General features: G+C 36.2%; 1 protein-coding gene across 15 annotated transcripts in view; it reads left to right on the top strand.

The window, feature by feature from the left end:
• The window catches only part of KMT2C (lysine methyltransferase 2C), a 206,933-nt gene that overhangs the window by 94,814 nt on the left and 96,387 nt on the right, over window positions 1-15,732 (top strand). For 13 of the 15 annotated variants that reach the window (XR_003002445.1, XM_024739165.1, XM_024739164.1 and 10 more), the window contains 5 exons: window positions 2,960-3,129; window positions 3,578-3,726; window positions 4,513-4,626; window positions 5,529-5,606; window positions 7,451-8,154. Coding sequence is in view for 14 of the 15 variants with exons in the window: in XM_024739165.1 (XP_024594933.1) it covers window positions 2,960-3,129; window positions 3,578-3,726; window positions 4,513-4,626; window positions 5,529-5,606; window positions 7,451-8,154 (1,215 nt within the window). In the remaining variant the exon portion in view is untranslated. The remainder of the gene's footprint in view (window positions 1-2,959; window positions 3,130-3,577; window positions 3,727-4,512; window positions 4,627-5,528; window positions 5,607-7,450; window positions 8,155-15,732) is intronic. The other 2 variants (XM_024739152.1, XM_024739160.1) reach the window with 2 other exon arrangements.

Here is a 15,732-nt window from a genome sequence, read left to right as displayed (position 1 = left end):
TTGCATGTTGCTTTTTTTTAACTTAAAATCTGGAAGTCACTTCATATCAGTTCATAGAGATCTTCCTCATTCCTCCTCCCTTCCTCCCTTCCTTCCTTGCTTCCTTCCTTTCTCTTTCGTTCTTTCTCTTTCTCCCTTTCTTCCTCTCTCTCTCTCTCTCTTTCTTTCTTTCTTCTGTTTATTTGAACCATAGTTTTTCAGCCAATGTCGTATGCTTGAATATTTAGGTAGTTTCCAATATTTTACATTAGAAGTGATTCTGTAGTCAATAACTTTGTGCATATGAGTTTTTGAATTGCTGGGAGCAAATCTCTAGAATAAATTTCTAGTAGTAGATTACTGGCTCAGGGGGGTAAATGCATATGTAATTTTGTTAGGTATCATCAAATTCCCTTTCATGGGACTTGTGGCTCTTCCTTTTGCCACCACTCATGCATGAGAGAACTTCTTTTCTACATTCTTGCCAACAGGCTGTCATGTTCAGCTTTTGATTTTTGCCTGTCTTATGAGTGAAAAATGTTATCTCAGTGTAGTCTAATTTTCTTTTCTCTTTTGAGTGAAGCTGGTCATTTTTTCCTGTGTTTAGGGGTCATTTTTTACCCCTTTTTGCGAGTTGTCTGTTCTTGTGTGTTGCCTGTTACTCTTGAAGATTTTGATGACCCCACAGTCTAAGAGCTCCTTGTATAGTCGGGATATAAGGCCTTCAGCTGCGTTAACGGTGCACATCTTTTCTTCCAGTTTGCTGTTTGCCTTTTAGCTTTGCCTGTGTTATTTTTTGCCATGCAAAAGTTTATTTTTATATAGTCAGATTTATCAGTCTTCTATTGCTTTTGGATTTTTGAGTTAAAATTAGAAAGCCTTTTCCTATACTGAGGCTATAGGAGAGTTCATATTTTCTTCTAGTTTTTATGTTATTTTTTACATTTAGCTCTCTAATCCATTTTTAGTTGATGCTTCTATATGGTATGAATTATCTTTTCCCAGTTGGCTATCCAGTTGTCCAAAATCCATTCACTAAAAAGACAGTCTTTGCCTCAGTGACTTGAGATTCCAGACTAGAGTTTTAGATTTAGTTGGGTTTATTTCTGGAATTTCTTGTCTGTTCCATTGCTCTGTCTTTCTATCTTCATGAGCCAATGCCGTACCGTTTTAATTATAGAGGCTTTGCAGTATCTGGTAGCTGTGGTCCACCGTCAGATCTTTTCTATTTCACATTTTTCCTAGCTGTTTTGTCATTTATTTTTCCATATGAACCTTAGGCTCTGTGAAAAACCTCACTGGAATTTTTATCAGGTTACTTTAAATTTATTCATTGGTAGTGAAATCTTGATGTTAGGACATCCTAACGAAGAACAAGGTATGTCTTTGCATTTGTTCAAATCTAGTTTACTGTCTTCTAGGAATGTTTTCTAATTTTCTTTGTTTAGGTTTTGGACATTTCTTAAGTTTATTCTTAAAAGTTTTCTCTATTTTGTTGATGTTATAAATGGGATTTTCCCATTCATTATGTCTTTTAACTGGTTATTATTTGTGTATGTGAATTCTATTGAATTTTCATTGCTAATTTTATATCCTGCTACTTCGTTAAATTCTTTTATTAAATTTGTGATACATTCTCTAGGATTTTCCAAGTATGCTGTCTTGTCATCTACACATAGTTTTATTTCTTCTTTTCCTATTTTGCTTCTGTTTTCATTTGTTTACATTGGTTCAGAACCATGTTAAATAGTAGTGGAGATAGTAGGCATCCTTGCTTTGTTTCTGACCTTAGTGGGACTGCCTCTGGGGTTCCCCAATTAAATAAAATGCTGGCTTTAGAATTGAGGTATGTGTGTATGTCACATTAAGGAAATACCTACCCATTTTAATTTTCTCGGAAGGTTTTTTTTTTATTAGGAATGGATTTTAATTTTTTTCCAAAGGTCTTTTCAGCATCTAGTGAAATAATTTATCTTCTCTCCTCAGACCTAATAATATGTTAGATTTTATTAATAGGTTTTCTAATATTTAACCATACTTGCATTTTTGTGTAAACTCCTCTTGGACGTGGTTTATGATTTTTCTTGATTTGCTATTGGAGTCTGTTTGCTAACATTTTACTTAGGATTTTGTCATCAGTATTTACGAGTACCTCCATTTTAAATCTGTAAGACTTTAGTAGATCTGTGGTTCATGCTAGTTTCTCTTTTTCAGTGAGCATCTCTTTTGTATCAAAAGATACCAGCAGCTCAAAAAGATAAAGTTCCTTTTTTATTGGTGCTTTAGATTGCAAAGTTGGGGGGGGGTAATGAGAGTCCCACAATTTGTCAGCCTTGTGCCCAGGATTTTAAGGCAGCCTAGCTCAGAGGCGCAGAAGGTTTGGCTGGCCTCTGCCAGGCCTTGCACATCAGCAGTTCTACTTTGCTAACGGTAGTGCCTCTCTGTTCTGAGAATATGAGAAGCCACAATTGGATTTTGATGTTGAGTGGTTATTTTCACCATTTCAGACACCTAATCATTTGGAGTGGGTTATATTTCCTTAGTGTGAATTCTTGTTTTTAGTTTCTGAGCTACCCATAAACAAACAGAATTCCCTAGCAGGACCATTTTGCTTTCAGAGTAGTGAGTTGAGTAGACTTACTCAACACGAGCTACTTCCTGATTCTGGAATGTGTTTCTTTTTTTGAAGTTTGGATTGCTACGTTCTTGGTTTTCTTCCTTCCCCACTTATGTTTTCTTGGATGTCTCTATCCACTACTTACACTTTCCAGGAGGTTTCAGTGTAAATTGAGTGATATCTCATCAGATGTTCAAAACAAACTTCTTTTTCCAAAATGTACACCCTAAATTAGTGTCATAAAAATTAAAGCTTAATATATAATCTACAAATGTTTCACTGATTTTTTAAAAAGGTTTACCCCTGAACTGCAGTACAAATGCATAACAAACTGTTTCTGTTTTCATTTTTCCTGGTGTTTAGAATTGCAGAATATGTGTCGAGTGTGGCACACGATCTAGTTCTCAGTGGCACCACAATTGCCTGGTATGTGACAGTTGTTACCAACAGCAGGATAACTTATGTCCTTTCTGTGGGAAGTGCTACCATCCAGAATTGCAGAAAGACATGCTTCATTGTAATATGTGCAAAAGGTAAGAAGATATAGTTATTCCATTTGTTTGTCAGTTCTGTCCATGTGATTATCTGCTCTGCCATGTATTTTGAGATCCAAGCTTTTGTCATTCCAGTAATCCTTTCAATACTGAGTGCCATTGTAGATGGAATTAAAGTATGTTTTTATGAGTCTGAAAGGCATAACGATGTAAGTGGGCAAAAAATAAGACAAGACCAGAAACAAGCATTAAGAGGGAAAAGTAAAGAGTAAATAGTTTAAAATGTGTTTAAAAAAGGTCAACACCTGTGATGACATCCAAAAATGACAGCTTCTTTTCTAGAACCTTCAATTGCTAACCCCTATTACCTCTTCTTCCATCCTTACCCCTTCCTATATCCAGTTTTTCAGCAATTATCTTTCTTTTCCCTAAATATTAATTTGACTTTAAATTAGGAAATTTTATTTAAATATATTTATCATCACAGATGGGTTCACTTAGAATGTGACAAACCGACAGATCATGAACTGGATTCTCAGCTCAAAGAAGAGTACATCTGTATGTATTGCAAACACTTAGCTGAGATGGATCCATTACAGCCAGGTGATGAAGTGGAGATGGCTGAACTCACTACAGGTAAATTTGAGAGTTTTTGTTCTTTAGGATGCTGTGCCAACCAGTCAGCAGCATATTACTTTAGTAACAATGAGGGAATCCTGTGTATCAGATCCCATCTTATTTTTAGCTTCTGTACCTGTGATCTTGGTCATCTCTGAATCTGATGGTTAACATCTAATCTAGCTTCTTTACAACTGTTCACCCAATATTTGAATTCCAGGACTATCGTACGCTCCTACAATTGTGTGTTTTGGGCCAACAGTGGGAGTTCCTTACTGTTTGGCTCTATGACCTAGTTTGCACTTCATACTCTGGGTTATTTTACTCCAAACAAATTTTAGTTTTATTAAATTTTGTTCATGTAGTTTTTTTAGTAGACCATTGGGTTATAAACGTAATAACAAGATTCTTAGATCATAAAGGGAACAGACCTGCTAATCAGATCGTTTTTCATTTTCATCAGTATGAATGGCAAAGTCTATAGAAGTTCTGTTTTATCATCTGCAAGGGGTTTAAGTAGACACATCTTGGTTACTAACATTTTGTTTCTAGTATGCCATCAGTATACAGTTGTGCAGTATCCTTTCAAAATAATAAAATTCCAGTTACTTTTTAATTCATTATATTTTCCATATTGGAAAAATGTAAATATATATTTGGTTCAAAATAGAAAAATCTGAAGAAGAATTTATGGCATTTTCAGGGATAATTTACCCCCATTAGGACAAGGTGATAGTTGTTTACTTAGTTAACAAAAACAGAAGAACTCATTCTGAGCTAAAGAATAAATAATCTTCTGTTAAGATTGTAACAATGAAATGGAAGTTGAAGGCCCTGAGGACCACATGGTACTTCTGGAGCACGCGGCTAATAAAGACGTCGGTGGCCAGCAGCCCGCGCCTGGGACTGTTCCAGATGGTAAGGGTGTTTTTGGTGATGGACAGTCTGTTCTCTGAAGAAAATGCGTGTGTAGAGTGAATATGTGAACATCTGCAACTTTAGTACCCTAGATAAAAATAAGCTGAGACATAGTCATGTACGAAGTTATTTAGAGAGGAGCCTTTTTAAATAAAATAAACTTAGAAATTAATTGGGGAAAGGGCATGTATATATTGTATTGATAGTTCAGCTGTAATCTAGACTTACTCATAAATATATACTTTGTTTAGGGATCAAGTGATTTTCATTAAAAGGCAATTTCTTTCTTTAGTTATCTTTGTAATTACTAACTAGAGCTGTTGCTGATTGTGAGATGTTTCATGCTGAGATAATGAAAAATTCATTGTTTTAGATCATGTAAGCAGTCTTGTTGAGGGTTATTTCAATGATATTTCAGTTAAGCTTTTTGCATTATTGGTAATAGCTATTATTGTACTTGAGGATCTGGAATTAATGAGAGACCAGGTTTGGGGAAAACTACTTATTTAATCTTGGTCTCACCTCAAAGTCTGTGGGATTGATTGTATGTGATACTGCGTTATATAGGTTGAATGTATACATAAAAAGCCCTTGAGATATTTTGAGGTTAAGTTTATATTTAAACACCTCTCATTAAAAATTATACTTCATAAAGATATAAAGTGAAGAAAAATAAGACAAAACTATATAATAATCTTATAGTACATAATCAGATTCCTTCCATATCCAGTTTCATTTCCATATCCTACTTAACAAATGAATAGTAACAGGATGCTTTATGCTTATATTTGAAATTGGAATTTGGCAGAAGGATAAATATCTTACCCAAATTACTGTTGAGAAGGCAGTGTTAGAGGAGTTTGGACTCCTTGCTGGAGATTCCATAAGTGTGTTATTCACAGCAGCTCACATCCATACTGGAGAGCAGCAGAGGAGTGATCCACCGGAAAGTCATGGCATGCGTGGACTTCTCATTGCTGGTAGGCAACATGTTCATATCGTCTAATTTGATTGATTTATAGCATAACGCCTTTATGGTTGCTATGCGATTCGAGTCATAGTCTGCTAAGGTGACTTTTCAAATTAGAGATGAATTGTTTACTATTGCTATACTCACATGACGGTAGTTCAGTCTGTGGTTAGGTGATCCTCTTCTGGAAAACCATTGGCAGTGGATTTCTAAGGCAGAAATAGAGCATGTTTGCGCTTTTATCTTAATCCTTCCTGCCTAGCACAGAGGAGAAAGAACATCCTCGTGTTCTGAGTGTGTATTGCAAACGTTCCTCTTTGCCAGTGAGACTTGAGGTAGTCGGTCTACTATTATGAGCACATAATTTAGGCATCATATAGCATTAAGATTGTTTTACTTGAGTCACTCAAATGGTGATACTTTCGGTTTTAAACCAAAAATATTCATTTATATGTATTTTCTGTTTTAAAACTCCATTTTTTATTACTTTTAAAATATTAAAGTATTTTTGAAGTACTTTTGTGTTTAAAAATATTTAGTATGATCAGATCTGTTATTTGATGTTTTTTTCCTTTTCAACTATAGTCTTTCAATAAAGCAGGAGTGAGAAGTGAGATTTCATTTTGGTATAAGAACATATATAAATTTCAGTCACCGTGGTAAATAGTAAATAAGGAAATTAGTGTCTTTATTAATGTACATAAGAAATTACCCTGATGGCATTTGAAATAAGTGCTTTTTATCATCAGTGGTCTTACTTAATAGAGCCACTTAGGGCCCATGTCAATTGGACCTCTAACCTTACTCTTAAATAATATTGGGTTAAAGGTTTAACTTACTAGTACCCTGATTTAAAATTTAGTAGTCAGGCTTCCCTGGTGGCGCAGTGGTTGGGAGTCCGCCTGCCGATGCAGGGGACACGGCTTCGTGCCCCGGTCCGGGAAGATCCCACATGCCGCGGAGCGGCTGGGCCCGCGAGCCGTGGCCGCTGGGCCTGTGCGTCCGGAGCCTGTGCTCCGCAAGGGGAGAGGCCACAACAGTGAGAGGCCCGTGTACCACAAAAAAAAAAAAAAAAAAAAAAATTTAGTAGTCAGTGACTATAGATACTTCTGATATCTAATTCTTTTTATTGATTTGCTAAGATAAGTCCCTTTGGTTATAGATGATGAGGAAGAACAATAATTATATCCAAAAAAATGTATTGATTGTGTTAGCATGTATGGCTAAGCGAAATACGTCTTTTCTGTCTATGGTCATTACATATTTGAGTCTACAGAAGCTTTGTTACATCTTGTGTCGGCTTATTGCAAAATTCTTTTTATTCTAGACTAAACTTTTTTAATTTGGACACATCATGTAATATCACTGAGCCTCATTTTCCTAGTTGTAAAATGAGTATAACTTCACCTACAAAATTTTAAATCCTCTTGTAAGTGACCAAACTGTGAAACATCGTAATAATAGTTATATTAGAAATGAATTCTATTTTAATGTTCTTACCAGAAATTACCTTAAACTCTGGGGATCCCATTAAGGTAGTGTTCTTGTAGGTTTTCTGGTCTGATCGGTGACTGATTCTAACCCATAAACCCTGCTCTCTTTTGACCTTTACTAAACTTGGTAATTGCCTTACTGCCTTTCTTGATGAATACCTTCTGACTTAAGGCATGGTTTTAAGAAAAAGTATGTTTTGGATCCCCCCCGCCCCGCCAACGTTTTTTTTCTACCCAGGCTTATTATTTTTAAACCATAGAGCTACAGACATGTAAGACATTAATGTTTTATACCTAATCATAGTTAGAAATTTTAAAATTCATAGGTACATTAACATAATAGATATTTGAAATTTTATAGAATCATCCCAAGATAAAGTGAATCCTGAATTGGAAAATCAGATTTCTCGTGAAGCTGATAGCGAAGAAATGGAAATGCCTCCTAAAGTGATGCACACTTGCGGTGCAGATCAAAATGAGAACAAAATGGAAGTGACAGACAGCGCTGAAGCCCTTGCCCTCCAGGTCACTGTGCAGCAGGGGGAAGTGCACTTGTTGGAGGGACCTAACATGGCGGCATCCCCAGAAGAATCCCGGTCTCCAGGAGTCAACACTGAATCCGTCACTGTCCCGTCCCCCGGTGGGGAAGGTACGGCTTTATGTTCTAAGGAACAGTTGGCCATAGAAAGGGTACCAAAAGAAATGGAACAGAAAGAAAATCCTCAACCTTCTACTGCATTTATGGACTTTGAAGTGGCTCCTGCAGTTGAGAGTTGTGTGAAAGATGGTGTATGCCAAGAAAGCAAATCTGTAAAATTACCATCTGAGATAGAGTCACCGTCTTCATCAGCAGCGGGCATGAGCAAGGCAAAGGCGTCTTCCTCTCCAGCACTTCCTTCCGACTTGCCTTCCCACGACATGCTGCATACTTACCCGTCGACTCCCAGTGCTTCTGCTGGAAACGTCATGCCAACAACTTACATCTCAGTCACCCCCAAAATTGGCATGGGTAAACCAGCTATTACCAAAAGGAAATTTTCTCCTGGGAGACCTCGGTCCAGACAGGTATGGTGATTTTAATGATGTTGATAGAAAAGATGTTGGAGTGATTCTATAAAGTAAAAAAAAGTGTATGTGTAGCTTTGGTTTGGAGGGCAGGTTTTCCCGTTTAGGTGGAATGTAGATGTAATGTTGACTTATGTGTTTTGGCCACTTCAAAAAACACACTGTTAATGAAGACTAGTTTATTAAACTTGAAGTGATCTTATTGGAATTTAAGTGCAACCTCTTTGATTATAGTTTCTAATAGAAAACACTTTAAAGAAGTTTTTAGTTCTATGCCATAGTAACAGCAGAGACTTAAAAAAAAAAGTAAGGTTTTGGGTATAGTGTAATTAACATTTGTTTTTCCCCTCAAATATATTTGTTTATTGATATTATTCGTTGTACATATTTTTAACTGCTTAAGCATCAGAATTTACCTAGAGTATTTTTCATGCAGGGAAACTTATCATTTTGTTTTTTCTGTTGATTGCTAACTTTTTGTGGGAAGTTTTTTAAAGTTAGGACTTACTTCAGTGGTTTTGTGAACAAAATTTTAGGATTATATTGTTGATCTTCAGGAAATGAAGGGAGTTCTTCCCATGATTGTTCTAACTTGTGTGATTGTGAACTCTACCCTGTAAGGGTAAGTTCCAGATCTTTTTCAGTGGGATTTGAGTGAAACTACAAAGCAAAGTGAAGATACTATAGCTAAGAATTATGTGTTCTACAAAATTTCTACTTTCTGAAGTTTTTCATAAAATAGCAAGATATCAAACAAACAGTGCAGAAGTGTTTAGTCACAATAATAATTTGGAGTTTTAAGTCTCATGATTTAAATTGCTTTCAGTGATTAAAGTTTAACTTTTTATAGGAATAATAATACTTTGATCGTCTAATTTTGGGATTGTGACACCAGTAAAAAAGTTAAATCAAACTTTATTTTAATGTGAAAATTAGTCTCCTACTTGATATTTATTTTCTATTCTACTAAGAGAGATTTTTCTTCTCAAAGTAGTTTCTTCATCCTTAGTTTTTTCTTTTATTTTCCTTTTCTTTTTTTGAATAGCATATACTAATTGTGTAGTTTTGGCTCTGAAAAGACTTTAGCAACGGAAATTTGAATCTCAAATTTAATTTTGGTTCAGACATTTACATTCTTTAAGGATATTGCATCATAAATATTCCTGTTAAATTTTACTGGTGTCTCTCCTTATTTAGAAACTTCTGCTCCAACTGAGAAGCCATTACGATTATTTTTCTGTTGACCTATGTTCCAAAATAGTGTGGGTATTTTTGTATGTGTGTGAGAGTGTGTATGTACATATGTTTTTTTTCTTCCAAGTTCATCCCATTTTACATGAACTGTGTCTTAATATTTGTTACTGTTACTACTTCTGCTATGTTCTCTTTCAACTGTGGTAGTATTCTCCTTTCTATTTAGCTGCTACTGTCTGATTACTACCTCACAATTTGCTGCTAATCTCACAAGCAGCTGTAGGCCATGTTCTACCTCCCAGTTTTGTTTTAGTTGTATAGGAAACAACCTTCACTTGGTGATTCAAAAAGCTTGTTGATACACTGCTTTGCTTTTGTGGAGACTATGCGTTGGATAGAACAAGATATCTTATTTGTATCATCTTATTTTATGGGAAAATATTTAATGAAATCACATGACTGTGATCTACTTCAGACACTCATGTACTAATTGCTCTCATGATAATATTGAAAGTTTTTGTTAAATCTTCTATGAAATATGTTTTCTTAGAAACATTTTCTTGAAGTATTCTTAAATATTTAAAGAAAATTTCATAGAAAAACATAAGTACTCTTAAATATATTTTGATAACTTTCAAATGCTAAAAATTTTTTTCTTCATTTTACCTTTCCACCTTTTTTGTTGTTGTTGTTGCTAACATCATATATGTGGAGAGCTTAGGAATTTACATAAATTCTAAGACTGACATCTGTTGAGAGGTTCTCATAGAGAAGGTGAAATTTCTTCAATAGAGTAGGTTTCCAAAAATAGTACTTCATTAGATTATAACCACTTTGCCATTACGTTGTGAACTGAATTTCTTATTTTTCATCAATTTAAGTAGTTTATTAAGAACCCTAGAATTTTATAACATACTTGTGTATTGCAATAGCATTTTAAATGAAGTGTCTCGAATTAACATATCAGTTTCATAATCTGTTCCTGTGAGAGCAAAACAGGCCTCCAGTGGTGAGCTGTAGAGGATTATAGTTTTGTTAACAATTAATTACAAGTAAGCAATCCCTCCCTCCCTGCCTCCCTCCCTTCTCTTTCTTCCATTTCTGGTTTCTAGACGTAAACCTTTTAGTAAGAAGCACTGTTGGCATTTTGGGGGGTTGGTTGGTTTTTGCTTTTAAAGTTAAAAAAGGCAGATTGGTGAATCATATCATCCAAATAAAGAGAGATTCTGTTCTTGATAAATTATTTCATATCCAGCTTTTAACTAAAATAAATTTGAATTTTGAAGTACTGCTGTATATAATGTATACATAATGGTATTCATTAAAGGAAATTACTCTAGTAGTTGTAATTGTCTATTCCTGGATACCTATGAGGTAAACCTACATACTGATACTTTGTCTTAGAACCTATCAAAAAAGGTTTCATTAGTAAATAGGTAAATATTCTCTATTCTTTATGAGGAATAAAAGTTGTAGAGTAGATGCCAACAGTGATTTTCCCACATACCTTCTAGTCTGAACACTGTGTGGCATTTTATAAAAGTGACTTTTAAGAAGCCTTCTTTGTATTATTTATATATTTGTACTGTAATTAATTGATCCTGGGAAAGATCGATTAATAGAAATTCAGCATGAATATTTCCATAGTGCAGTTGTTTGACTTCAAAGCCTTATTCTTCCATTACTGTCTGTGGGACACCAAGCAAGTTACCATGTGAACTCTCTTGGTTTCTTCATCCATAAAACTACATCAGATGGTTGTTAGAATTTAACGATAACACCTGTAAACCCCCTGACACATAGCAAGCGGTAGTGCTGCCCTGCTTTCTTTCTTGATTTGCAGGATAATGCAGATATTATGTGAAAATGGAGACTTCATGTGTTAAATTTGGCTGTGAAGTGGTGGTCCTGAAACCCATCATGTTGACTCATAACTATTTCTAAGGAAATGTGCCAGTGAAAATAACTGCAGGCCCGACCAAGTCAAACCCTGGCCACAGTAAATACAAGATGTAGTAGGTTTTCAAGTTCAGTGCCACGTAGTGGTTGCACAGATTTTAGAACTAAACTGCCTATTTAATTATTCTGTGTGTGATAGAGGCTGCAGTAGAGGAAACCACAGGGTACTGTGGGAAAGCAGAGAGGGCAAGAGGAAAAACTCTACTCAGGCTTACAGGCTTAGGCATGTTTTCTGGGAGAAATGACTAAACCATTGCTACTCAGAATGTGACCTGCAGACCAGGAATATCAGCATCACCTGGAAGTTTGTTACACTGGCTCTCAGGCCCCACCTTAACCTGAGTGAACATGTCTATTTTAAGAAGATCCCCATGCAGCCTGAAGTCCAAGAAACACTGCTCTAAAGCATTGAGAAACTGTAGTTTTCATCCTAAAAAAATGTCTAGCCTTTGGGGTGTCAACCTACAACATATACAGATCAGAAGTATCATACATCCCTCTTAGTTCTCTTGTGCCTGTTACATTTTTTAAGCCATTACTAAAACGATTGCTGGCACCAGCCAAATTCACTTTCTTAAATTACCGAGGGCTAAAGCTGGCAGCAGCCATTTCTGTATGTATACAGTTTATCTCTTATCACTCTCAGGACTAAATTTCTTGTTCTGTTTGATGTTGAACTCAGTTTTGTATATGACTTATTTATGTTAAAAGAATTCTGTAAGTCATAAAAAAATGAATTGTTTGCTACAGTAGCTGTAATGTACATGAGTGAATGTATGTACCAAAAAGGCAAACTATAAATGCTTGTGTTTTCAGTTTCTCTTACTAATTGTCCTCCTTTCTACTCTCGTTTCACTGTTTTCACTTTCTCTGAATCAAACTCACCCAATAATAGCAATCTTGGTTTTGCACAGTATGTTAGGGAGAGGGTGGACGTAGGACTTGGTGGTGTGAATCTTCCCAGGAGACATACCTGACCTTCTCTGGCCACGTTTTAAACTGATTCAGTAGAATTGGATACTCTTGGGCCCTAATCATGACATTGATCATATGTAACAGCCAGCAACAGGGTTTGACTTCTAATAGAAAGTTGCGCATCATAGCCTACCCTCCACCTGCCATTATTGTCCCATTTCCCTATTCCCACAGTCTTTGTAACAGCTTTGTAATTTTACTAGGTTGATAAATTGGCCTCAAAGCAGAAAACTGAATACCAACTTTAAACAGTAATAATTATTGTTGGAATCGAATTCAGTCTCTGCCAAATAGTATTTTTAAAGTTTCTGTGGCATTTGAGAACAAGTTGGTTCTGTTTAGCGCTCTTTGTAACTTAAATTCTCCTGATGGTTACATTTTTTAACCCTTTCTTTTTTAGTTTGTAGATGGTTTAAGAGTAACAACAGTGCATGGAATAGGTTGGTAATTTTTTAATAGGTGAAGAAGTCCAAGATTCTAGGCTACAACTGATGGAATTAGTGTGTTTCATATCACAGTACAGTGTTTATTGATGCATTTATGAATACATGCATGCAAAAATGCTCAGTAGAAAAAGTAGACGTTCAATAAGTGCTGAACAGAAGGCTTACTTAACATAGCAGTGAACGAAAAGAGCAGAGTGTCTGCCATCAAGCTTATACTCCAGTGGCAATAGATAAATACCAGTGCAGTAAAGTAAAACCAAGTGTACCAACGGTGTAAACCATGTTACAGTAGATGGGGAATCTGACCTCTTCTGAATGGTCTGTGTAAATTCTTTTCGATCAAAGCTGAGATCTGAAGGGTAATTTATAACTACAGTTGATAATTAGATCAGTGTTTTAGTTTTAAGGTCTAAAGAATATATTAGGTAATTTCTTCTTTGTGAAAATATCTAAGTGTAATCATAATTTTCTTCATTTCCTATAAAATTGCACGTGCTCTACCTTCCAATGCCTTACGATAACATACTTACTAAAATTTATAATGTAATTACCCAGGCTTTTATTGTGTAAGTTTTTCATAGCAGTTGAACGGTTGTCTAATTATCCCTGAAATAGCATCTAAACATTCTTAATCTATAGAGCCCTTCATTTTGTTCATCCATGTTATATGAAGTGTGAATGCTTTTTGAAATGAGATATAATTTTGGCATCAAAGCTAACTTATAAATTATGAATAAATATTATTTTAGAATATGACTTTTTATGGTATACTTTAAGGACTATCTACTGATATACCATTAAACGATCTACCAAAAGGAATTTAATACGTACACTGGCCAGATATCCTCAGAGAAGAACACTGCATGGAAACGTTGAGGGAATGAGGTTTATACCTCTTGCTCTCACTCTCTACCACTAAATACTGATAAACAATAGAACAGATGACTCCGTATTGTGTTCAGTATGCAGATGCTAAAGGTGTTGTAAAGGATACATGGTTCACTTGGAGTGCCCGGGAAGGCCTCTTCGAGGAGGAGGTATTTAAGGCCATACCTGAAGATTCTGGAGACGCCAGCCAGTGGACAGGTGGTGTAGTTCTGAGTCAGTAGGTCCCCACTGTTGAAGAGCTCGGCGTGTGTGAAGGATGGCAAGGAAGCCAGGGTAGCTAGGGCATATTGACAGTGAGAGATGCCACAAGATGCAACTGAAGAGAGGCAGTAGGAAAGGTTTGAGTTTTAAGTGTCACTGCGGAGCTATCAGAGGGTTTGGAACAGGGCAGGAGAGCCTTGCTTGGTCACATTTACATTTTTTAGGAGTCCCTCTGGCTGCTGTGTGGGGAAAGGCTTGAGGAGGTGCAGGTGAGGAAGAAGCATAAAGAGAAGTAGACCTTTGCAGCATGCTAGCTGAGAGGTGGTGCCGGCCGTGGGAGTGCAGAGAAACAGAATGACCAGAGACAGAACTTGAAGAGAGAATGTGCTGAATTTACCGATGGTTTGGATCAAAGGAGTGGTGAGGGAGAGGATTGAAGGGGCAGAGGACAGTGATGAGAGAAGAGAACAGGTCTAACAACTCCCAGTTCTCTGACTCGGACTGGAATCCATTTCTAAAGATGGGGAAAAGTTGTGAGTTGGAACTCGTTTAAGGGAGAGATTTTAGACGTAGTAAACTGGAGAGGTTTTGTGCGACAAAATGGAAGTGCTAAGAAGGAAGTTGAAAATCATAATAACTTGGAGCTCTCAGAACATGTTAGAACTAGAAACGTGAATTTGGGGAACAACAACATCCCAGAGAGTGTTTACAGCCCTCATTGTAGATAAGATCATTTAGGACAAGACTACACAGGAGAGTGGTCCAGGCTTCCGCCCTGGAAAACAGTGGGGCTTCAGAGGTCAAGTGGAGGAAGAACTCAAAAGGGAGGCTGAGAAGGGTCAGTGAAGGAGGGCAGAGAAACATTCACTGATGTGCTGCACAGAGCCCAGCAGAACTGTAAGTAGATGTTGACAGTGAAACGACAATAGAGAAATTGCTTTTGTCAGCGCAGAGGTTACAGAAGGCCCTGGACACAGTAGGAAAGAAGACAGGTGTGGACATAGACGCAAGGTGATCTGTTAGTGGGAAAGCATTTGTCAGGTGAAATCAGCATGGCTGTTAGCTGAGCGGAGGGTAGGTTAATTAAAGTGAAACCAGTCTCTCCCTGTGTGGTCTTTCTCGAAATACTGTTATTTCATTAACTGTCTCCTCCCCAAAGGATAGTCAAGTTCTTATTTCTAGTTATTTAAATTCCCTGGTGGTATTTTAATGGGATTGATAGGCTACTACTTGTTAGTGTGTTAGTGTTCTAGAAACCTGGTAAGTACTGTGTTTCTTGTCTTTAGTTTTGATCATTTAATTGGTAAAATTATAGCATGCTTTGTTGAATTATCTAATTCCAAATAGGTTCTGTATTGTTTGACATTTGTGTTTAAAATGTTATCTTTGTGGAGTAAACGTTTTTCTTTATGCTGCTTATTAGCATCTTCATCAGATTAGTTCAGGTTATTGCTGAATGGGGTTATCTGGAAGCAAAATGTTTTAGTTTTATCTTAACTATTTTAGTAAGTACTGTTTCTCATATAAATAATCAGATACATCAGGCATTTTAATTTGCAAATTTAGGACAATTTGCTTTAACGTTTTTCTACTTTTAAAATTAGTTCCTTGGATATAATCCAAGTGTAGTAGTCCCCTAAATAAAAATAAAAATCAAACCCCACAACTAACGGTCACTGAAGGAAGAGTAATTAAATGTTAGGATTATAATGGTATTTGCATCTTATGGTTACAAACTAACTTTCCAAATTTTAAAGTGAATGTGTCTGTTGATTGCTCATGTTTCTGACTGCATTTTTTTGGCCTACTGTTTTGGTGGTTTATAGCAAGAAGTATACATAACATTCTTTATGTTTATTCTTTTCTCCCTTCCGGTAGAGTGATAGTTGTTAGAAGAAAATAATCCCCAAATAGT

This window comes from Neophocaena asiaeorientalis, unplaced genomic scaffold (assembly GCF_003031525.2).
Source record: "Neophocaena asiaeorientalis asiaeorientalis breed wild unplaced genomic scaffold, Neophocaena_asiaeorientalis_V1.1 scaffold145, whole genome shotgun sequence".
NCBI lineage: Eukaryota > Metazoa > Chordata > Mammalia > Artiodactyla > Phocoenidae > Neophocaena > Neophocaena asiaeorientalis.
This window is presented reverse-complemented; position numbering and strand designations above follow the sequence as displayed.